This window comes from Pygocentrus nattereri, chromosome 23 (assembly GCF_015220715.1).
Source record: "Pygocentrus nattereri isolate fPygNat1 chromosome 23, fPygNat1.pri, whole genome shotgun sequence".
In the NCBI taxonomy this organism is placed as follows: domain Eukaryota; kingdom Metazoa; phylum Chordata; class Actinopteri; order Characiformes; family Serrasalmidae; genus Pygocentrus; species Pygocentrus nattereri.
Window position 1 is genome coordinate 12,485,068 of NC_051233.1, and position 24,244 is coordinate 12,509,311.

A 24,244-nucleotide genomic window follows, 5' to 3' on the forward strand; every position below is an offset into this window, starting at 1 on the left:
CACCTCCTCTACTCTGAGCAGGACACAAACTCCAGGCACCATGAGAGTAACGTACTTCCCAGGTAATCTCACCTCTTTTTACCTTTCTTTTATCATTTGTTATGAGCAATGAGGTGCTTCTCTCTTCCCCTGCCTCAATGTTCCACACTATATGGCTCAGAAATATTATTATTGATTGGATTGTTTAATGTCTTTCAAATCCTGCTGAGTCAGAGCACATTTGCTCCTTCTTCTTCTGTAACACGGTGTCAGCATGATGTTCCTAGACTGTGTATGTTGTAAATGTATTCAAGACAGTGGCTTCCCAGTTAAGTTAAGCTGAAGCAGTAATGATAAAGCTATCCTACATGTTTCTTGTCAGTATCCCTTATGTTATCAGATTGAATTAAACAGGCTGTTTTTGTTACTGTTTCTTTAAGAATGTATATGTAAATCAGCACTGTTTTGATTGGCTGCCCTGTATTGTGCCTCATTCAACAAGCAGTCCAGCTGAAACACTTCTTATAACTTCAGTGTGAGTGGGTGGGGCTAAATGTTGTCAAAAAAGCAATGAATTCAAAACAGGCTGTGTTTCAGCTTAGTTTCCATATATGGGTTGTATGGGCTGGAAAGTAGACAATATACTTTGAAAATTCAAGGAAGTTGACATACCACATTATGATTAATTTTAAAAAAGTAGGGCTTTTAAAAAGGGGTTAAATAATTAAACACAGTGTTATGTTCATAATGTTTCTAATAGCAGTACTGTTCACATATATATTCGTATTCTTCAATATTCACAGTACTTCCTGTAGTTCTTAACCCAATGGTTCATGTCTTAATGGCAGCACTTTATTTCAACTCTTCCAGGTGCTAAAAGGGTTCTTTGGAGCGATGCCATAAAAGAACCACTTTTGGCGGGCGCATTTGTGCCATCTGTGCTTAAAAGCTCTAGAATCTCTTTAATCTACAGTTGCCACAGTTTCTTGGTAGCTAGTGCAAGGCTAATATGTCATGAAACCTGTATATGATTACACCCACTTCGCATTCTGCATTTTAAGCTTTATGGTTGAGGACGTTTTCTGTTAACTAAAATCATGGCTAGCATGGTGTGCTGTTGGCACAAACTCCTTCTCTTTGGGGCATTAAAGTGGTGGTTTTGCCAAAAATTAAATGTAATTTTCTCTTTATCCCAAATGTTTTTGATCAGTGAAGACATTAAGACACTTTTGGTATATGAAGTGTCCTTCTTTTGAGACCAAAGTAGCTAAGAAATGATGAAGGCTCATACACCACTAATTAGCATCAGGCTAATTAGCAACACACCCAAATCATGAGACAGTCACTTCAAACCACACTGAGTTGTTAGGAATTCTTGCTAATGTGGCTTTTAAGACTGTATGATATTATAAGAAGTTTTCTGAAAAAAAAGGGACAAAAGTAAGGTCAAATTTCTAAATCTATGTGATGTACTTTTGTCCATATTTATAGATAACAGTACATTATGCAGTGCAAGTATGTGATGATTTAGGCATGGTGGCACTTGCTGTCCTGGTGACTATTAGCGTTCATTACTTATTAGCTACTTTAGCCTCAGCACACCATTCCAAAAAACTAGAACTTTAGACTTTAGATACCAAAACATGTCTTGGCTAACAGAGAGCTAGACTACATGTAGGTGAAGAGGAAAACTGTGCAAATTAGATTTTTGACTAAATTTTTACTTTACTACTCAAGTTTTGGTGGGTTAAATTAATTAAGGATTCATTACCTTCAATGTCTTTAATCAAAAACTTTTTTAAATGTTGCTTGTCATTTATATATTATTCTGTAGAGCAGCTTTGCATTTCTCATCTCCATTGACTTGAACGAATTCATGATTTTATGTCCACCTATGTCATACAACAAATCCTGACTGCAAGCATAGCCCCTAAGATAATAAATACATGTGATATTCACACTTCTTAGGAGTATCGCTAGATATCTGACTTTCTTTTGCATTTTCTTTCAGCAAGCCAGCAAGAAAACGAGGAAAAAAACAGTCCACCTTAAAATGTGCATCCTAAGCGTTGTGTTTTAAAGTTCCTCCTACCTTCAAAATACATCATCTGAGACTATAGCAGAACTACTTTACAATGTGGTTAGGTTCCTTTGTAGCAGCTGTAGTGATGACTACATTTTTCACTTTGGCCAGAGTGTCATTTTAAACAGAAAATGTAGTGCATACATCCCATGTATGAACCTTTCCTGACCTGGAATGTGGACAATTTGGAAAACCAGCTCATTACCTGAGACTCACTGTTGTCCTTTGCTGGTAACAGACACATTTTATATAAGCTTTCATTGCCTCATAGTCACTCTGGATTGCAAGGAATTCTCTGTACCTCTTTTGGAAACACAGTGTTATGAACAGGGCCTTTATTTTGGATGAATGCGAATGTGCTTTATCAGTGAATTCACACGATGATTGGCTGGCCAACTGAGCTCTTTCTCTATTATCAGTTCAGACTTTCAGATATGTTAAAGTAACTGTGTGTCTGTTACCATATCTAGCCTTACAATGAACTGCAAGAAGCTATTCTTTCTACTTTGGCACTCCTTGTGTAAAGTGTGATATTTGTGGTTCCATTTACTGTCCATAAATGCCCCTAAAAGTCCCAAACTTTGACTGTTAGGGATGTTCTAATGCACAGATAAAGGTCCACTCCCTATTATTCTTGGTCAGTTTGGCCTTTTAACATCAGGTTAGGTGTAAGGACAACCCAGAATGTTACATTTTCAAAACATTTAGCAGCTCAGGCTTTTAGATTTTGGAATAATGATACAGCCTTTGGTCAATAAAAGGAAAAATGTCTTAAACTTAAGCCTCAAAAGGGACAAAACTCTTATGCTTTAGTCAGCTGGAATGTCACATATTAAAGTCAAATGTTACTTTTTTACCCTGTCAGTGTACCTGATCATATTAACCACAATCCATTTTATCATTTAAAAGACAAAATTCTTGTTTTCTTTTAGTCTTTGTTTGAAGTGTAGTGACTTTTTTCTGCCAAAAAACATCTGATTTTTGTTAACATCACAGTGCACCAGCGGGTGGGTAAAAATAATATTAACCAACGTATCATATCATGTTTCACCTTCCCCTCTCACCACTCCTACCATCCGTGTTTCCTTTTGAAATACTGTCTTATGCAAAGGTTTGGTGTCAATTACATGTTTAGTTCATTTTCAAAGTAAAAATAAATACAAATCCACTACAGAGAAGACACTTTTGCACAACATTTTAATACACAGTGACTGAAAAAAATCAAGATAAAATGTGGCATGTGCAAAAGTTTGTTTCATTTTTTTCCACATTTGTTAAACTCAGTAAATAAATCAAAAATGTGTGCTAAAATTGTCAGAAAAGTGCCATATTAAATTGGCTTTAAAAAACAGAATTGTTGTTCTTTCTTCTTATGATTGTTCTCTGGTCAGTAATTTACAACGCTTCTCCTCCTAGAGCTTTCGAGATAGAACCTCAAAACTTTGAGGGATCATATAACCTAAATCTAAAATAGGTTACTATTGTTTTTTTTGGTTTTTTTTTACTGATTCGACTCACATTGTTCGTATAAACACGGAATGAACAGTTGAATGCTCAACAACACTTCCTTATATATAAGGTGATATATAATACTTATACCTGTACATATTACTCACATTTTTTGCCAAATATTTTGGATACTCCTCTAGTATTACCATCATATAAGTAAGGTAGCCCTAGCAACCATCTGGGATACTAGAGCATTGGCCTAACAATACCTTAGCAACCACCTGGAATACCATAACAACATAGCAACACCTTAGCAGCCACCTAACTACCATCAAACAGTACCGTAACAGCAAGCTGAAATACCAAAGCAACCTTGTAGCAACAACACTACTGGGAATTATAATATAAACTCTATTAAGTTATCAAAAGCAAAACTTTTTAAGCTTTTAAGCCAACAATATTTGCTAATGAACGTTTGCTTTCTAGTTATATTTGTTCCTTGTAGAGCATATGTTGACAAATTTTCCCTTTATAAATATCATGGAAAGAAAATTATTAGTCACATTGACTTTCACATGGATGCTGAGGGTGACTTAGTTACTTACAAAGCAGATATAAATGGTGCATTTGAGACTGTGGACAGGACACCTAGTCAAAGCATGTTGAACTGTGTGTTTGACCAATGCCTGGACAGAGCCATGGACAAATATTGTTTTGATTATTTATGGCTTGTTAACACCCTGGCACAGTTTGGTAAGCAGGCCTAGCTGGCATGAGTTTGCTCCATGGCTGACCAGACAAAGAGGAAGTCCAAAGGCACCTCCGGCTATAGAGTTTGCATGAATGTTTGCACAGGTTGACTGATTTAGGATCAACATACGCAAATGAAAGCACATTACCATTGAAGCTCCAGGGCTAAACATTGACCAGTTGTAAAAGTGTCCCTTAGTTCAAAAAAGTAAGTGATAACATTGTGGCCAGCATATTCCTGTGTGGTTCCTGCCTGTTTTCTTGTTTCCTCGAACTTCTAAATTGTTTCTGTTTTCTTCAGTGCTGGAATATGCCATGGAACTGACTGAGTAAGTAGCAACTTTATTTATCTTTTATGCCTATATATGTATAATACACTTACACATCCAAAGATTTGTTAACACCTGCCCATCCAACATTTCTTCTGGAATCAAGGGTATTGATTGGGAGTGTGTCTCCTTTATACTGCTGAGCTTGACAGAGCTCCAGAATGTCTCATTCTATTGGTCAGTGCTTTTCTATGGAAATTATACAACTACTGTGCACAACTCCTACATCTGCAGTGGGTGTCTCAAAGTAGCAGGGGTATCTGGATACTTTTGGACATATAAGGTATGGCTGTATAATACTATATAAAATACTGTATAAAAGTTAGAGACCATCCCTCATGTATTTCATTTCCAGTCAAAACAACCATCAAAAACAAATTATTAATGTTTTCGCAGTGCAGCAAATAACAGAAAACACATGTATAAACAAAATTACACGGAAGCCTCAACATCTAAATGTATTAAATATTGATATAATTGTTTTTAGTATTTAGTGTCCTCACTCTTTACTTTCATTACAGCTTCCGTTCATTTTGAGAGACTTGCTTTCAGTTTTTCAAAGGGATATTTTTTTCACACCTCCAAAGTTCAGTCTTAGAAGTTGTTTGCATTTTCTGCTTCTCACAATCCAAGTAATCCAACACATTCAGTGATGTTGAAGTCTGGGCTGGTCAGTCCATTGCTCTGAGAACTCCGGTCTAATTTGCATATTTTTCTCAGTGAGGCTTCTTGACAGCAACACATCCTTTCAGACCCATAGCACTGAGTTGTCTTCTCACTGTGTTTTTTTTTCTGATCTGAAGCAAAAGTGGATACTGATGTCCTCCTATTTCTTATAGATGATATGTGAAGTTCTGTTTATCGGAGTATGACATTTCTGGTGGTCTACCAGGTCTTTCGTTTTCTCTATATATTGAATTTTTTTTAACTCTACATTGTGAAACTTCTGTTATATCACTTGTTTTCCTTTGACTTTCCCATTCTTTATGTGAGTGGATTATCTTATTTCTAATATCCTCAGAAACATCTAAGAAATCAATCATTTGTGTTTGACTGGCAATTAAATAAATGACGGGTTGGTATCTAACTTTATGAGTAGTATATATGTAATAAGCAGAACCCTAACCTTTACTCAGTAACCAGAAAAAGCAGTTCACAAAGGTCAGGACAACTGGTCCTGATATTTTCAGTTAGCCCTTTTTTCTCTATTTTCCTAAAAAGTCCAGATATTTTATTCTTATAATGTGCAACAACAAAGGAACACTTTCTTAGGCCTGTACTCTCTAACTGACCCTTCAGCTTTGAACCCTCTGCCTGTGTGTGAACTCGTGCACAGTCAGCTGTATTATGCCTAATGTCCAATCCAGGGCCTGCTTATGTGCAGCTAATTCTGATGGCATTTAACTGCTTTATGGTTTTATGGATCCATTTTGTATTTCATTGGCTCTTAGTAGGCAGACTGTGAGATCTTATCAGGTGGATTTTCTTTTAATGTACACTAAGCAGATTTGTCTTCAATCTGAAGGAAGGAATCGACAATCCAGCCATGGACATCGCTGAAGATGCAGGTATGTAAAGTTATGCATATCTTTTCTGCTAGGAATGTTCTTTGGGTGTGTCTGTTCCTTTTTTTTTTTACATATTCACAAGCAAACTTTGCTTTAGAATGAAGTCATTTGGATCCTGATTGTACATTGGACTGTATTTAATGTCATATATTAGTCCAATGTGTTCTATTATATTTAGCATGTTGCATGCTATGCTAACTGAGAATGGTCTTTAACTGTAGAGAGGGTGTCCGACCCCTTGCCCCGGGTGTGTGTGCTAAAGAGGGAGGAAGGAGAGAATTTCGGCTTTCACCTGCGTGTGGAGAGAGGTCTACCAGGTCACGTGGTCAGACATGTGGAAACATTTGGTGTGGCGGAGAAGGCAGGCCTGAGGAATGGGGACCGGCTCCTGGAGGTCAATGAGCTGTTTGTGGATGACCTTGAGCATGGGGAGGTGGGTCCTGACCAGCGCAGAGGTCCCTGCTGATGAAATATAGACAAAAATCTTTTCACTATGTATTTTTTCTTATCATTTGGTTAGTTAAACCCTGAATAAGAAAAGCTTTACCCACCCCATTCAACACCATACAGAACATGTTGCCTTCTTTGCCCCAATCTCCTCTATTTTAATGACCTTTCTTAACCGCCTTAGTTTCAAAACAGAAAATAATTTGGTAGCTATTTTGTAAGCAAGTCCTTAAAAATAGGGAGCAAAACTGCTAAAAATAATAATTGAATATATTTTTGGTCTTTCAGCAAATTAAAGATCTATCTATTTATCTTTCTGTGATTCTACAGCAAATAGGCTCTTGGCATTAGAACAGTAGCACTAGCTGAGTGTTGCCTGATTGGCGAGCTGATCACCTCACTGGCCGCGTAAAGCACTACACACTCAACTGGAGTTGAAAAGCATTAAAAATACGACAGCAGAGTTGAAATATGTGTATTAATTTTATGCTTTTCTATGTTGCAAATTTAGACCTCTGTCTCATAGCGTCCTCTGGTGTCTGATAAACCCAGCTGAAATTATTGGGTGGCTGTAGTTCTCCTTACTACAAATTCTCATGCTGTTGTGAGTGAATGGCTAGACATCTTCTCTTTCCACATCTAGTCAATAAAATGTGCACATCACCTCCAAGTTCAAGCCCTTGCTGCTCATACTAGACTGAGGTATATAACATATTATGACCCGGTTGATGGTCGGGCTGTAAAAGAATGGTGTGGTGTGAAATGTGTGCTTTAAGAACGTGCGTGTAGTGTATAACAATAAAAATGGTTCTTAACAGCAAATTCACAGTATATTATACAAATGCACATTGCAATTACTAGTTCATCTTCAGGTTTGGCCAAAACAACAAACAGAACCCACACTTACTCCAAGATAGATACTAACTAGTCTTAACCAAAACACAAGAATAAACAAAAGACAACCAGCTTACCTAACTCCCTGACTGACTCAAAACACAGACAAAACCCAAAACTCAAACAAAATGGCAGTCAAACCCTACACCTAAAGCTGTTTATGAAATATAGTAAAGGGTAATCTATATACAAACTATATAACAAACTATACAACAAGCTAGTAGGTTTACATGCCCTAGGCTAAATCAAGGTCAGAACAAAACTGTCCAAAAGGCCAAGAAGTCAGACATTAATCAAACCAGTAAGAAGAATCATGTGAGCAAGCTGTTGGTGGAGCTTTTTTCTTCCCACCTGATGATGTCATAACCAGAATTTGAACTGGAACAAGTGTTGATGAGTTGAAAACACTAACTGCATCATGGCTACAATTGGGAAGACAGAACAGAGGCACATACAAAACAAATATGAGCACAACACAGCTTAATTTAAAAAAATTGCTCTTTTAGAATTTGTCCAGTAGGTTTCTTCTAAAATGAACCCCCCTCAATTTTCAGCAGTCATAGGCTGGAGTTTAGGGAACCAGCCTTACGGCCGGAAGGTTGCCGGTTTGATCCCTTGAGCTGACAGTATGTGACTGAGGTGCCAGTATGTGACCTAACCCCCAAATGCTCCCTAGGCACTGTGGATAGGGCTGCCCACCACTCCAGGCAAGTGTACTCACTCCCCCTAATGTGTGTTTTTACTAGTGTGTATGTGGTGTCTCACTGCATGGATGGGTCAGACTGCGGAGGAAATTTCCCCGTTGTGGGACTAATAAGGGTCACTTAATCTTATTTTAGCGAAAATATATCAAACGTACCCCTTGCATGTTGACAAAATTATTGCGTTAATCATGTAGTGTCTAGAAGAAGAAAGGGAAACTGTGCATGTGGGCAAATGCTCTTTTATTGAACAGGCGACAAGGGAAAACTGCTGCCTAGTGCCAACTAAGCAGGACTTTAGCAGGACAATGGACTTTCACTTCATCGTAGACACTTAGACCCTATCCCAAAGCCCAACACAATAAAGCACAAACAGCACATAAACACATCTCAAAGTGAACAGCAACAACACTAACATTAACTGTCTTTCCTTATCACAAGCGCAGCACCCCCCAAGAGCCTATTTGCACAGCCACATTAAATGATCATTCCTCCTGTGCTCCTATGGCAAGTGATGAAGTTAGAAGAAGCCCAGTGAGCCAGTTACAAAACAGACAGATGTACAGCTCAAAAACTGACTACTAGCCTAGCCATATTGTCTCTCTCTCTCTCTATCTCTCTCTCTCTCTCTCTTTCTCTCTCTCTCTCTCTCTTCTCAGGTGGCCCACAAGATCCAGGTGAGTGGACCTCAGCTGTGTCTGCTGGTGCTGGACGGGGAGGAGTATGAGCAAGCTGTGGCTCAGGGCCGAGACCTGAAAGAACTGGCCAGTGCCCAGCGGGGGGAGGGCTGGAAGCCCCCACGTCTCTGTCACATTACCAGAGACCCAGGGACTGGCCTGGGCTTCAGCATCTTGCCTGTGGAGGGTAAGGTTGATCAACCTCTTCTTTATTCAGCATAAAAGTATAAGGAGCCATGCTTACACTGCCCATCTTAAGTTCGGGTACACCTTTTTTTTTTATAATATTGGTTTGTAATAGTTTAACAGAGTAAATAGAACGGATTTATCATTTGTCTTTGTAAGAACAGCAAAACTAAAGAAAAAAACTGAGAAAATAACTAGTTTGGATATAATGAATCTGCTGTTCATAATAGAGACAGCACTTTGATGAATATGAAGCTGAGTGCTACCTTTTTTGATATACTAACAAAACCAGTCCATGAGCATTATACTTACTTTAAAATTCAGAAAATAATATATAAAGAAGCATGTTGTCAAAGTTTTGATGGACTGGTATATATAGTTATATGCAAAAGTTTGGATGCCTAGGTCGGATGACCTGGTTGATTTTCTAAGTGAATATGAGGTAACACATCCTCTACAGCAAACACACCTCAGTACATTTTAATGCACAGTTACTGTTAATTTGCTGAATTTAACATATTAAGTGAAAAATTCAACATAGTGAGTCCTTGTGTAATAATTATGGCATATTTTATATTTTATGTTTTTTTCCAATATGTTCAACTCAGCAAGATTACAAATTGTGCAATAAACTTCCAGAAAAATGCTATATTCACATTTGTTTTCTTTAAAGGCTGTGTTAACTTATTTTCACTTTAACAAATGAATAAAATGAACAAATAGGCGTTTTTAATCCTTTGCATACGACTGTATATATTAATTTGGCATGTGTTGCATGGATATATGGGGCATCAATTTTTCACTTCATGTCAATGAAGGACTTTCGCATCTTTGATGCCTTATATTCATACTGTTAATTTTGTGTCTGTAGGTGAAAAAGGCAAATTCACCATAAGTCCAGTAACTGGAGGGCCTGCAGAGAAGGCTGGAGTGAGAAAAGGAGACCGGCTGATCTGGATCAATGGCGCCATGGCTTGCGAGCTTACACATTCTGCTATAAGCAAGATGGTGGGCATGTATAATAACTGTTTAAAGCTCAAGCAGGAATTTCTGCTACTGGCAAATTAACAATCAATATCCAGCAACAGGCTTTATGAAAATCATTGCATCAATACATTCATTTACATCATTCCATGTTAGTACGTTCAGAGCTAGGACCAGATTGGCCACAGTGTGGTTTCAGCAATTCCTAATTTGATTTAATGGTTCAAAATGTACCATTCACTTCTCATTCCATACAGTCCATATATGGGCACTAATCTACAAAAACACCCTGAATTTATCATGGCTGTGAGAACACAACTGTGAGTGAACTTACATATGACTCCCACAGCCTACACTATTCACATTTGCCCATTCATGTTAAGGTTGTTACTGCAGAAGAGTAGAAGAGTTACAGAGCCAAAAGATATGGGGAATTTTTTCAAAATTTCTGCATGATTCAGTTGCTAAGATGTAAACAATGTCTTTCTGAGTGGTTTGAAATGAAATGGTGCATTATAAACTCATACTCAGATTGCTTTACAGTGGTGAAGCCAGGAGTCACGATGTCAAATGCAAATACTGCCATTTTACTTACTATCCAAAACCTACTCATGTCTTCCGGTTTTTTATATGTATTGTTGATAATGATAAAACAGTTTTTCTTCCAACAACCTGCATAATGTACACTGAATGAATAAAAAAATATATTTAGGCGAAATGCTTATCTCAGGCCTGTTGTAAAACAATATCTCAGGTATCAGACCCGAAATACTGTTTTTACAACAAATAACATTCTGTGAGGGAGCTGTGAACAATTATAAGATGGTAAATTTCTCTTGAATTGAGTATTTCACATTTAACCACTTTGAATGACCTGGTTTACACCGCAAATGTTTAATTAAGCAGACATTTAGAAAATTTGGTGGAATTTCCCTTAAGAGATTGCCTGTGCCACTGTAACCTTTCAAAGCAAGTATATTTTTTCCAAGAGTTTCTTCCATGCATTTCAGCCCTGACTGCTTAATGAATGTGATGTGTCTCATTTCGCCTAAGAAGATTCCTAAACCACCTGCACAACAAAATAAACCAAAAACAGAAAACAGAAAAAAATCATAACTGTTGCCTTTTGATGTTATCTGTACCCCTTTAGGTGAAGAAGTGCAGTGATCACATGACTGTGCTGGTTATAGACAGCGAAAGTGAGAAGTGTTACGTCCGCAGGCGGATGCTCATTCTGCCTGCTATGGCCAATGCACAGAGCATGCCGTACAGACCCAGGAGACTGCACCTGGAGCAGGGCCCAGATGGCTATGGCTTCTACCTTAGACAAGAGAAAACCTCAGCAGGACGCTTAGGTGAGAGACACACACGCTTGTGCAAATACATCCATGTGGGTCCGCTGTAAAAGCCCATTAAATTTAGATAGATAGATAAAAAATATCAATAGATAAAAAATATTAGCTGGACGACTATTGTTATTCATATATGTATTGCTTGTATTGAAAACATAATCAAATTACATTTATATATGCAAATGATAATAAGTCTGCTCGTGGGAGTCCGAAGCACAGCCAACCTTCCAAAATGTTCTTCTATATGTTGGTTGCAATTATACATTTCTTTTAGAGGGGTCTCCAAATGTGCAAAACTTACATAGTGTAGCTTTAAATATGTAAATTTGCATCTAAAAGCTCAAATTGTGAAAACAACTACTCATTTATCATTTAATCTAAAAAACAATACTGTGCACTGTTATAAAATGTTTTTCAGGTATTTTTTGTCCATTATAAATGCAGCTATGAACAAAATAACAGTTAATTCTTCAGAATATTGTTGGCACTATGCATGCACTACTGTTGGGTAGCATTTTCTTGGCATTTGCCAAATTCAGATTTCACCATCAAACTGGCAGTTAGTGAATTGCGATTTATCACTCCTACTCCTTTGAACACGTATTCACTACACCAAAGTCCAGTAGTGGCATGATTTAGATCTCAATAAGGCTCCCGGCAGTTTTTGGTGCTGATGTTGCTTCCTGGAACTTTGTAGTGATTAATGCAACAGAAAATAAGCCATTTTTATGCACTGTATGCTTCAGCATTCGACTTCCCTACTTTGTGGGTTTACATGGTCTGCTACTTCGTGGTTGAGCTGTTGTTGCTCCTAAACACTTCAATCTCACAATAATACCACCTACAGTGTATTTTGGTGATAAACAAATTTACAGTATTACGGTAGTGGGACTTGCCATTTAAAAACTGCATTTGAATAAAAAGGCCACAAGTGGGCACAGTTGGGCTTCAGCGTGGAACTACATTTACTGCACTGAAAAAATAGTGGCATCACAGATTTACCTTGACGTCACTAGTAATTTTCAAATTTGAATTTACATTTTTTAAACATGAGAAAATGAACATGTTGTTTTACAGGACATACTAAAACATTTTTTTTCCATAGACTACTTCCTGTTCAAGGATGTTGTTAGTTTTTCAATTAAATTAAATTAAATAATTTTCTGTTGGGGTGACTTAAAATTTTAAGGTATTTGAGCTTCAAATAACAAGTTGACTGGGTGTGAAACAGATTTTTGTTATGTTTTACTTAACTTACTATTACAGGTTAATTCAAATTTAAAGGCAGCTTCACCAGTATGTTTTTAATTTAAAAGCCCAACCTGTTTACAATGTAGTTACAAGCCAGTACCACATGGTGCTTCACATCTAACAACGCACTAAACAACACAGCACGGACAGAGCACGATTAGGCTGAGAGGAAATAATTATTCATATTCCATTCCACGTATTTGTCTTTGTGTCTGTTTGTCTAGTTCACATGCTGCGAGATGTGGAGGCAGGTAGTCCTGCAGAGCTGGCAGGTGTTAAGGATGGGGAGCTTCTGCTGGAGGTGAACGGAGTGTCCACAGAATGTCTGAGTCATGAGGATGTGGTCAGCCTATTCAGACAGAGTGGACAACAAGTGACAATCACCACTATGGCTCTCCATGGCCAAGACTTCTACACTAAAGTGAGAGAGTTTGAGGGACAGTCAGAAACGTAAAACATGAGGTGTTTTGTATGTCTCAGTGATGTAATCAGTAACTCAAGATACAAGCTCATCATCACTATAAGGCCAGACAGCTATGGTTAAGCTGTATGGATTACGTAGCTTTACCTCACCCTTCCCACCTGTAAAGCAACCCTGAGGAAGGCATTGCTGTATATGCACTGCTTATAAGTCTGGAATTTTGACATGGTAAATTATATTACATGATGAATAGCATTGATATTTAAATAATAGTATATTATACAATAAAAACTACAAAGATACAGATTATCTATCTCTATTTTAGAAATGCAGGGCATTTGAGATTTAAATATAATAGGAAATAATCTATAATATTATAATATATAATAACAATTATCTATTTACATTTCGTAACTGCCTCAAGAATCTGCCTTTGGAAGCTGTGAAGGTGCCCAAGGCTAGCATTTTAGAATTATTTTACACATTTATCCAACACCAAATTTCTTCTTTATTAATGAAAGCATAGATTATAGAAGTGTTGAATGGGCCTTCGGAATTTATGAAGGATAGTTTTTAAATTAAAGGATTTATTATTGATTAATGCTGAGTCATTAGAGAATGTGAGACGTGTATATGAACCTCTCCAGCTACTTGTACAAATTACTTCTTTTCACTTTACATTTTTCCTCAGCTGGGTTTGTCTCCTCTGCTCTTCACTGAGGAACATTCACCTGCAAAAGAGCAGAAAGAAAAGCTTGCTTCACTAGAGCAGAGTGCAGCAGTGGTGATGCTGGTGGCGTCCCCAGCTGAAGCTCAGGAGGAACTGTGGGTGGAGCCTAATATCAGACTATGCGTGGTACAGAGAGGCACTGTTGGCTTTGGTTTCCATTTGGGCTGCATCCAACAGAAACCTGGCACTTTCATCAACCAGGTATAGCATCCCTTACCTCTCTAACAAGAGCTTTCCCTTTGACCACACAGACCTTTATACACTACAACTTCTAGCAGGATAATAAAAAGCTTTGTTGTGCAATAGATAATTACAGGACACTCCAGTCATTTGTAGCCCAGACTATATCAATTGATAATGGAGGTAACACAGAAACCTTTAACTGTATGTGAAACCAATGACTTAAGTTAACTATGTTTTTTTGGAGATACAAGGTTTGTTCTGACAGTGACAGTTCTATCAAGTATGTTGTTGCTTATATCTCAGTTATTGCTCTTTATACAACCCCATTTCCAAAAAAGTTGGGAAGCTGTGCAAAATGTAAATAAAAGCAAAATGCAATGATGTGCAGATCATTTAACCCTATATTTCACTGCAAATAGCGCAAAAACAACATATCAACTTTTGAAACTGAGAAATGTTATTGTTTATTGCAAAATATGCCCAGTTTGAAATTAATGCTAACAACATGTTCCAAAAAGGTTGGGATGGGGGCAACAAAAATATGGTAAAGTTGTGTAATGCAACAGGCGAGTAACATAATTGGGTATAAAAAGAGCATCCCATGAGTAAGGCTGGGGAGGGGTTCACCACTATGTGAAAGACTGCATTGGCAAATAGTGCAACCATTCAAGAATGATATTTCTCAAATATCATTTAAGGATTCAGAGAATTTGGAGAAACCTCTGTATGCAAGGGACAAGGACAAAAACCAGTATTTGCTGGACCTCAGCTGGAACTGCATTAAAGGCAGACATGATTCTGTAGTGGAAATCACTGCATGGGCTCAGGAACACTTCTGAAAACCATTCTCTGTGAGAGCAGTTCATCACTGCATCCATAAATGCAAGTTAAAATGCTAAAACGCCGTATATAAACAGGATCCAGAAATGCTGCCACCTTCTCTGGGCCTGAAGTCATTTCAGATAGCCTGAGGCAAAGTGGAAAAGTGTCCTGTGGTCCGACAAATCAACATTTGAAATTCTTTTTGGAAATCGTGGACACTATGTCCTCCAGGCTAAAGACCACTCAGCTTGTTATCAGCGTATGGTTCAACAGCCAGTATTCATGATAGAAGTGCATTAGTGCACATATGTGATGTGCACATCTGTGAAGGCACAATTAATGCTGAACAACTACAGGTTTTGGCAACATCTGCTGCTGTTCAGATAATCTCTTTCAGGGAAGGCCTTGATTCAGGGAGACAATGCTGAACCACATTCTGCATGTATTACAGCAGCATGGCTCAGTAGTGAAAGAGTCTGGGTGCTAAACTGGCTGGCCTGCAGTCCAAAATCGAAAACATTCGGTGCATTATTAAATGAAAAAGACAACAACTGAAATCCTATATCAAACAAGAATTGGAAAACATTTTACTTTCAAAACTACAGCAGTTGGTCTCCTGTTCGTCTCCTGATGTTAAAAGAAGAGGGGATGAAACACAGTGGTACACATGCCCCTGTGCCAGCTTTTTTGGAAGGTGTTGTTGGCATCAAATTCAAAATGGGCATATATTTTACAAAAAACAATACAATTTCTCAATTTCAACATTTGTTATGTTGTCTTTGTATTTGTAGTATTTGCATATTATTGCATTCTTATTTTATGTACATTGTGCATTGCATAAGAGCTTTTTTGAAAATTGCATTATGAAAATTGAAAATTGTATTATTCTGTGATATAATTTGAAAATGCCAGCTGCATTTTAAATTGTGTGAACATTTAATAATGAATGAACCAGCAAAAAATGGCCAGAAACTACTTACAGCTTGTTACATTAACTTACATTACAAGTTATAAGGCTTCTTTCTGTCAGCAACAATGTATTACACTTAACTAATCTCAACTTTATGTATATAGCACAAAATGAATAATTAACTCTGTAAATAAAACTGTGTCAATGCATATATTATATTATATTATATGATATTACAAACCTCACTTTACAGTTCCATCCATCCATCCATCCATTATCTTCCGCTTCTCCGGGGTTCGGGTCGCGGGGGCAGCATCCTAAGCAATGAAGCCCAGACCTCCCTTTCCCCAGCCACTTCCACCAGCTCTCCAAGGGGGATTCCGAGGCGCTCCCAGGCCAGCTGGGCGATATAGTTGCGCCAGCGTGTCCTGGGTCTTCCCCGGGGTCTCCTCCCAGGTGGACTCGCCTGTGACACCTCCCGAGGGAGGCGTCCAGGAGGCATCCTAACCAGATGCCCGAACCACCTCAGCTGGCTCCTCTCGACGTGAAGAAGCAGCGGCTCTACTCCGAGTCCCTCCCGGATGACTGAACTTCTCACCCTATCTCTAAGGGAGAGTCCAGACACCCTGCGGAGGAAACTCATTTCAGCCGCTTGTATTCGCGATCTTATTCTTTCGGTCATTACCCAAAGCTCATGACCATAGGTGAGGGTGGGAACGTAGATCGACCGGTAAATCGAGAGCCTTGCCTTATGGCTCAGCTCTTTCTTTACCACAACAGACCGGTAAAGAGCCCGCATCACTGCTGACCCAGCACCAATCCGCCTGTCAATCTCCCGCTCCCTTGTACCATCACTCGTGAACAAGACCCCGAGATACTTGAACTCCTCCACTTGAGGCAAGAGCCTATCCCCGACCCAGAGAGGGCTCTCCACCCTTTTCCGCCTGAGAACCATGGTCTCGGATTTAGAGGTACTGATTCTCATCCCAGCCGCTTCACACTCGGCTGCAAACCGATCCAGCGAAAGCTGAAGTTCGCGGCCTGTCCCCAATAGGACCACATCATCTGCAAACAGCAGCGATGTGACCCTGAGGTCACCAAACCGGACACCCTCCATCCCTTGACTGCGCCTAGAAATTCTATCCATAAAAATTATGAATAGAATCGGTGACAAAGTGCAGCCCTGACGGAGTCCAACTCTCACTGGGAAAGAGTCTGACTTACTGCCGGCTATGCGAACCAAACTCCAGCTTTGTTTGTACAGGGCCTGAATGGCTCGTAGCAAAGAGCCATGTACCCCGTACTCCCGAAGCACCTCCCACAGAATACCCTGGGGAAGACAGTCGAATGCCTTCTCCAGATCCACAAAGCACATGTGGACTGGTTGGGCAAACTCCCATGAACCCTCCAGAATCCTGGAGAGGGTGAAGAGTTGGTCCAGTGTTCCACGACCAGGGCGGAACCCGCACTGTTCCTCCTGGATCCGAGGTTCGACTATAAGCCGGACTCTCTTCTCCAGTACCCCTGCATAGACCTTGCCAGGGAGGCTGAGGAGTGTGATTCCCCTGTAGTTGGAACACACCCTCCGGTCCCCTTTTTTAAAAAGAGGCACCACCACTCCAGTCTGCCAAGCCCTGGAGCCTTGCCACCAAGGAGCTTCTTAACTACCTTAGCGGCCTCAGTAATGGACAAGCCTATTCCCATGTCCCCAGACTCAGCCTCCTCACTGGAGAACGTGTCGGTGGGATTGAGAAGGTCCTCAAAGTATTCCTTCCACCGCCCAATGACGTCTTCAGTCGAAGTCAGCAGCACACCATCTCCACTATATACAGTGCTAGTGGCACACTGCTTTCCCCTTCTGAGTCGCCTGACGGTTTGCCAGAATCTTTTCGGAGCCGACTTAAAGTCACTTTCCAAGGCCTCACCAAACTCCTCCCATACACGGGTTTTTGCCTTGGCGACAACTGAAGCCGCAGATCGCTTGGCCTGTCGATACCTGCCAGCTGCCTCTGGTGTCCCACAGGCCAACCATGCCCGGTAGGACTCCTTCTTCAGCTTGACGGCATCTCTCACCTGGGGTGTCCACCACCGGGTTCGAGGATTACCGCCCCGACAGGCACCAACTACCTTACGGCCACAGCTACAGTCAGCCGCTTCAGCAATGGAGGAACGGAACATGGCCCATTCTGAGTCAATGTCCCCCACCTCCCCCGATATCTGGTCAAAGTTCTGACGGAGGTGTGAGTTGAAGATCAATCTGACAGGTTCTTCTGCTAGACGTTCCCAGCAAACCCTCACTATACGTTTGGGCTTGCCTGGTCTGACCGGCATCTTCCCCCACCACCTGATCCAACTCACCACCAGGTGGTGATCAGTTGACAGCTCAGCTCCTCTCTTTACCCGAGTGTCCAAAACACATGGCCGCAAGTCCGATGACACGACTACAAAGTCAATCATTGAACTGCGGCCTAGGGTGTCCTGGTGCCATGTGCACTTATGGACATCCTTGTGTTCGAACATGGTGTTCGTGATGGACAAACTGTGGTTTGCGCAGAAGTCCAAAAACTGAACACCACTCGGGTTCAGATCAGAGAGGCCATTCCTCCCAATCACACCCCTCCAGGTCTCACTGTCATTGCCCACGTGAGTGTTGAAGTCCCCCAGTAGGACAATAGAGTCTCCAGGAGGAGCACTTTCAAGCACCCTTCCCAAGGACTCTAAGAAGGCTGGGTACTCTGAACTGCTGTTGGGTGCATAAGCACAGACAACAGTCAGGACCCGTTCCCCAACCCGAAGGCGTAGGGAAGCTACCCTCTCGTCCACCGGAGAAAACCCCAACATACAGGCACCGAGTCGAGGGGCTATGAGAAAGCCCACACCTGCCCGCCGCCTCTCACCATGGGCAACTCCAGAAAAGAATAAAGTCCAGCCCCTCTCAAGGAGATTGGACCCAGAGCCCAAGCTGTGTGTTGAGGTGAGCCCGACTATATCTAGCCGGTATCTCTCAACCTCGCGCACCAACTCAGGCTCTTTCCCCGCCAGTGAGGTAACGTTCCAAGTTCCAAAAGCCAGTTTCAGCAACCGAGGATCAGAACGCCAAGGCCCACGCCTTCGGACACTGCCCGATCCACAACGCACCGAACCCCTACTACTGCCCCTCCCATTGGTGGTGGGTCGATGGGAGGGGGGACTCATGTAACTCCTTCGGGCTGGGCCCGGCCGGGCACCATGAGTAAATGCCCGGCCACCAGACACTCGCTGGCGAGCCCCTCCCCCAGGCCTGGCTCCAGGGTGGGGCCCCTGTAACCCTGTTCCGGTCAGGGTACACAAGTCTTGCTTTTGTGTCTTCATAGGGGTTATTATGGATCACACTTTGTCTGACCTGTCACCTAGGACCAGTTTGCCATGGGAGACCCTACCAGGAGCTTTTGCTCCAGACAACATAGCTCCTAAGATCATTCAAGCACGCAAACCCCTCCACCACGATAAGGTGGTGATCCAAGGAGAGGCACTTTACAGTTGGATAGTAATATGTGAAAAGCTAATAAAAACAAAAACAGTGATTATTTAATTTTGTTTGACCTTTACTAAACTTTACCATTTTTGTAAATATATGCTCATGCGTTGCACGGCATTCTAGAAAGGTTGGGACAGAAGCAAGTTCATTTCTACGTGGCACCACTTTTTCTTTTAAAAGCTCTTATTAACTGTGTGGGAACTGCTGTTGCAGAATGTGCATAATGAAAGATGTAGGCAGCATATATTGACATTGTGACTTTGTAGTGTTTTCATTTTAATACCATCAAAGTGGATTTACAAGTCACAGAATTCTTTTTCATTTGCATCTCACATACTGTTTCCCAATTTTGGGGCTTTGCATGCCATGCAGTTGCAGAGTTTCTAGCTTCTTCAGAGTTCCTGTTTTCCCTGCTCTGACACACCTACTAAACCTGGCAATGAACAGAAGTGTTAAAGTAGGTATGTTTAAGCAGCAGGAAAACTATCAAATTGTGCTGGATTGAAAGAATTGTGCTGAATGAAGAAGCTGGTGTATAGTGTTGTATTGTATTGTATATGTCTTTGTAATGCACAGGTAACAGCAAGGGGTCCAGCAGAGAGTTCTGGTCTCCTGCAAGGTGATGTGATAGTGGAGGTGAATGGGCAAAATGTAGAGGATGAGTGTTTAGAAGATGTGATTTTGCTCATGAAGAAAGGAGAAACCACTCTTTCCTTGCTGGTGGTGGACAGACCAGGTTATGAATGCCTGAAAAAGAATGGGAAGCCCATCACTGCTGAAAAAGTAGTAAAGGCTTCAGAGGTATGAAAAACAACATACACCTGCACACACACACACACACCAATACAAAATCTCCCAAAGGTATTCAACTGGGTTTAGATCATGTGACTGTGAAGGCCAAAGCATATTATATACCTCATTATCATACTCATCAAACAGTTCAGTGACCCTTGGTGCCCTGTGGATGGGAGCATGGTCACTGTAGAGGACAAGCAATCATTCCTATACTGTACTCTTGGTGTATGCCACACATGCATTCACCCAATGATGAAGGAGAATATGGTGAAGGATGACCAATGCATATGATTGTTACACCACTGAACTCTCAAATATACCTTCATCTTCCTAGTGATGGGTTTATGCACTGCATCCCTAATATATCCTTCATCTCTGTGTAGCTGTAGACTGATTGTTCTTGCTGATCACGTCCTGCTTTGACATTCTCAGTCACCTGAGAAACAGTTGGTCCTTGCTCACAGCATTTCTTTCCATGTTTACTGATGTCTTTTCCATAGATCTAAATGCAGATGTCACTTCAGTCACTGTTCCATTTGAAACACTAGGCAGTTGAGCAATCTTTATGGCTGAACTGCCATCCATGCATCAATGATAAGCCCTCTTTCAAACTCAGATCTTTTCATCCTCTTACCATTTCATTCAAAGTTGAGATCAGCTGAGCCTACTCAGTATTGTAATACATGCCACAGAGCATAGTAGGATGTCATTTTTTTTATATATCACAAAATACATTTATATGGAAGCATCTACATGTGTTGTGTTTCTAAACTAATTTAAAGCACAGCATTATATTTTTGCCTTTTCTAGGACATCAGCACATTCTTAGACATGTCTATAGGCAAGATTGTAAAATGGACATAAATGGTGTGGCTCCCAAAACAATTAGATTTTCATTGAAAGGACAAATTGGCTCTTCTCTATATTTGACTTGCTGAACCCTGAATTAGACAGTTAGCATTTACTTGCTCGGTATAACACTTACATTTGACTGATGTTCATTTTATATTTATTTCCAGACCTCTCCTTGTGGCAGCCCAGTTTTATTTAATCTATGGCTACTCAATACTTTTATGTCAAATTAAGGGTGCCGGTGATGGACTTGAACAAATTCAGGAGAAATCAAGAAAATATTTGGAATCAAACCTTGTTCTATAAACTAGCTCACAAGAAAACAGCTACTTTTCTGAAAATAAGAATTTGAAATTTTTAATTTTAACAATTTTTACTGTATGTATATATACACTGTGTGCACAATTATTAGGCAAGTGAGTATTTTGACCATATTATCATTTTTAGGCATATTTTCTAACTGGATAAACTTGAATGCTTAATGGATTTAAGCATAGCAGGTGATGTGTATCTGTGTAATGAGGGAGGGTGTGGCCTAAGGAGGTCAACACCCTATATCAAGGTGTGCATAATTATTAGGCAGCTTTTTTTAGGCAAAATGGGCCAAACAAGAGATTGAACTGACTCTGAAAAGTTAAAAATTACCAAAAGTCTCTCAGAGGGATGCAGATATTGGGGCGTGATCACAGAACCATCAAACGTTTTGTTGCAAATAGTCAACAGGGTCGCAAGAAACGTGCTGAGAAAAAAAGACGCAAATTAACTGCCAAGGATTTGAGAAGAATCAAGCGTGAAGCTACCAGGAACCCATTATCTTCCAGTTCTGTCATATTCCAGAACTGCAACCTACCTGGAGTACCAAGAAGTACAAGATGTTCAGCGCTCAGAGACGTGGCCAAGGTAAGGAAGGCTGAAACCCGACCACCACTGAACAAGACACATAAGCTGAAGTGTCTAGACTGGTCCAAGAAGAATCTGAAGACAGATTTTTCAAAGGTTTTATGGACTGATTAAATGAGTGACTCTTGACGGACCAGATGGATGGGCCCGTGGCTGGATCAGTAATGGGACAGAGCTCCACTTCGAGTCAGACGCCAGCAAGGTGGAGGTGGGGTACTGGTATGGGCTGGTATTATTAAAGATAAGCTGGTTGGACCTTTTCGGGTTGAAGATGGGCTCAAAATCAACTCCCAAGCCTACTGCAAGTTTTTAGAAGACACTTTCTTTAAGCAGTGGTACAGGAAGAATCTGCATCTTTCAAAAAGACAATGATTTTTATGCAGGACAATGCTCCATCACATGCCTCCAAGTACTCCTCTGCATGGCTCGCCAGTAAAGGCATTAAAGATGAAAAACTTATGACGTGGCCTCCTTCCTCACCTAAAATGAACCCAATTGAGAACTTGTGGGCAATTCTTAAACGGGAGATTTGCAGTGAAGGAAAACAGAACACCTCTCTGAACAGTGTCTAGGAGGCTGTGGTTGCTGCTGCACAAAAAGTTGATCGTCAACAGATCAAGAAACTGACAGACTCCATGAATGGAAGGCTTATCACTGTTATTGAAAAGCAGGGTGGCGATATTGGTCACTAATTTTTTCTTTTTTTATTTCTCAGAAATGTTCATTGGAAAGCTTTGAGTTGTTTGTTTACAATTGTCACTTGAACAGATGAAAATAAAAAAGTGAGATGGGATAATGTCTGTTTTTCATTTAGCTGCATAATAATTCTGCGCAATAATAGTTGCCCAATAAATGTGCACATATAGATATTCTCCTAAGAAAGCCAAAACCTCACTTTTACTTTCTTAAACATTCATGTTTGAGGTTTATTAACTAATGCATTCATGTTTAGCAATGCAACTGAGAGCACTGTAGTTGGTCAACTGTAGTTGGTCATAAGACTTGCCTAATAATTGTGCACACAGTGTGTGTATGTGTGTGTGTGTGTGTGTGTGTGTGTATATATATATATATATATATATATATATATATATATATATATATATATATATATATACATACATTATTTATATTTAGTTATATGTGTCTTTATGTAACTCTAATGAGAACAAACTTTATTTACTGCAGGTAAAGGACGATGTGAGCCCATCTCCCATACAGCCAACACTCTAATCCCTGAGACAAACGCAAGTCACTTCCTAAGGCTTTGTGAAAAAGCACTGGGCTCTGTGCTGAGAAAGTGACTTCACTGGGCCCAAATGTAACCAGACTGGGGATTGAGATGAGCTCCTTGACAATGTTGTGGCAATAAAAATGAGAACTGTTTTTTTTTTTTTTTTTTCTCTCTGCAAAATAATATGTCTGGGATGCTCATGGATTCTTTTCTAGCTGATCTGAACTCTGTCAATGCTTGGCAAAGAGTGCAGGCTACATGCAAGTGGAAAACTGTGATTATATATGCACCATTATAGAAATCTCTGTTGAAAGAGAATGCCATTCAAATCAATAAATAGGCAAGTAAGAAAGTAATAAAGAAAAAAATTAAGTTATGTGTCACTGTGAATATACTGAATATAAATATAATCCATAGTTGTGATATCATTTCAATTACATAGAAGCATAAAGATGTTTCCTTAAGGGTATAGTTAGAACTTTTAGAATGGAGTGGCCAGGTGAGACCCAGAGATTTTAATTGGGGTGGCACCCTGCCAGGAAAACAATAAATAAAAGCGTTTATTAAAGTGTTTATTAAATGAGATAAAAAGTGATTGTTTTTTTTTTTGTTCTCTGTACAAAACTATGTCTGTCCATGATTTTCATGTGAGTAATATACAATACAATTTTTGCCAGAAATAAACTAAAAGACAAAACCGTGTCATGTATTTTGGTCATGCATGAGGAATTGATGTATTTGAAACAAGTAAATTAAGTCCATCACTTTTATTCAGTGCACAATGTTCACTTTAATAAAGGCGTTTCATATAGACAGGCTATAGAAGTTATGAATGAAGACTGTCCTTATATACATACATGAGCCTAGTGATTAGAAAGCTAGCCATACAGCACTGTAGGAGGAAATCATGGCAAGTGTTCAACTGTAAAAAAAGTAATTAGCATGATTAAGAATTATAGCTGACAATTTTTTCATGGTTAACTCATCTTACTATCGCACATCCTACTTTATAATATAGCTTACGGAGCAGCATTGCTAAAGGGACCCAGTGCACATTCACTCACTGGATAACAGCAAGATATACTAATTGTTAAAAAGGAATACCAATTTTTTGCTCCACAAATTAGCCAAAACAGATGCACTACCTATTAAATGTAATGTGATCAGACTCTAATGACTGATTTGTAACTACCCCAATGGTAGCAAAAATAAAGTTTAATTGATGGCTGA

At 39.9% G+C, this 24,244-nt stretch overlaps 1 protein-coding gene, 1 long non-coding RNA gene and 1 other non-coding gene across 5 annotated transcripts in view; 2 read left to right on the forward strand and 1 right to left on the reverse strand.

Moving 5' to 3' along the window:
• Positions 1–24,244, reverse strand: part of LOC108429754 — a 40,196-nt gene that overhangs the window by 15,555 nt on the left and 397 nt on the right. Inside the window, exon 2 of the long non-coding RNA XR_001858030.2 lies at positions 6,451–6,620. This is a non-coding gene — a long non-coding RNA (uncharacterized LOC108429754). The remainder of the gene's footprint in view (positions 1–6,450; positions 6,621–24,244) is intronic.
• Positions 1–24,244, forward strand: pdzd3b (PDZ domain containing 3b). 3 transcript variants are annotated; one of them, XM_017701746.2, is made up of 11 exons: positions 1–62; positions 4,563–4,590; positions 6,097–6,158; positions 6,380–6,591; positions 8,860–9,064; positions 9,935–10,071; positions 11,198–11,402; positions 12,875–13,071; positions 13,763–14,002; positions 19,810–20,034; positions 22,969–24,244. In XM_017701746.2, the coding sequence occupies exons 1-11, from the start codon at positions 41–43 to the stop codon at positions 23,011–23,013; spliced, it is 1,578 nt and encodes a 525-aa protein (XP_017557235.1). In that variant the 5' UTR covers positions 1–40; the 3' UTR covers positions 23,014–24,244. The 3 variants fall into 3 exon arrangements, with proteins under 3 accessions (XP_017557235.1, XP_017557234.1, XP_017557236.1); XM_017701745.2 differs by having other exon boundaries at positions 26–62; positions 6,094–6,158; XM_017701747.2 differs by having other exon boundaries at positions 41–62; positions 6,116–6,158.
• LOC119262309 lies at positions 7,989–8,042 on the forward strand. The gene has a single exon (XR_005129539.1). It is a non-coding gene; the product is annotated as a U7 small nuclear RNA (small nuclear RNA).

What these genes read in the sequence shown, in the direction of transcription:
- pdzd3b (XM_017701745.2), top strand. Translation starts at nt 41, where the DNA reads ATGAGAGTAACGTACTTCCCAG. An exon ending in TATGCCATGGAACTGACTGA is followed by an intron (nt 4,591 to 6,093) that starts GTAAGTAGCAAC and finishes ATGTACACTAAG; the next exon opens with CAGATTTGTCTTCAATCTGA. An exon ending in GCCAAGACTTCTACACTAAA is followed by an intron (nt 13,072 to 13,762) that starts GTGAGAGAGTTT and finishes ATTTTTCCTCAG; the next exon opens with CTGGGTTTGTCTCCTCTGCT.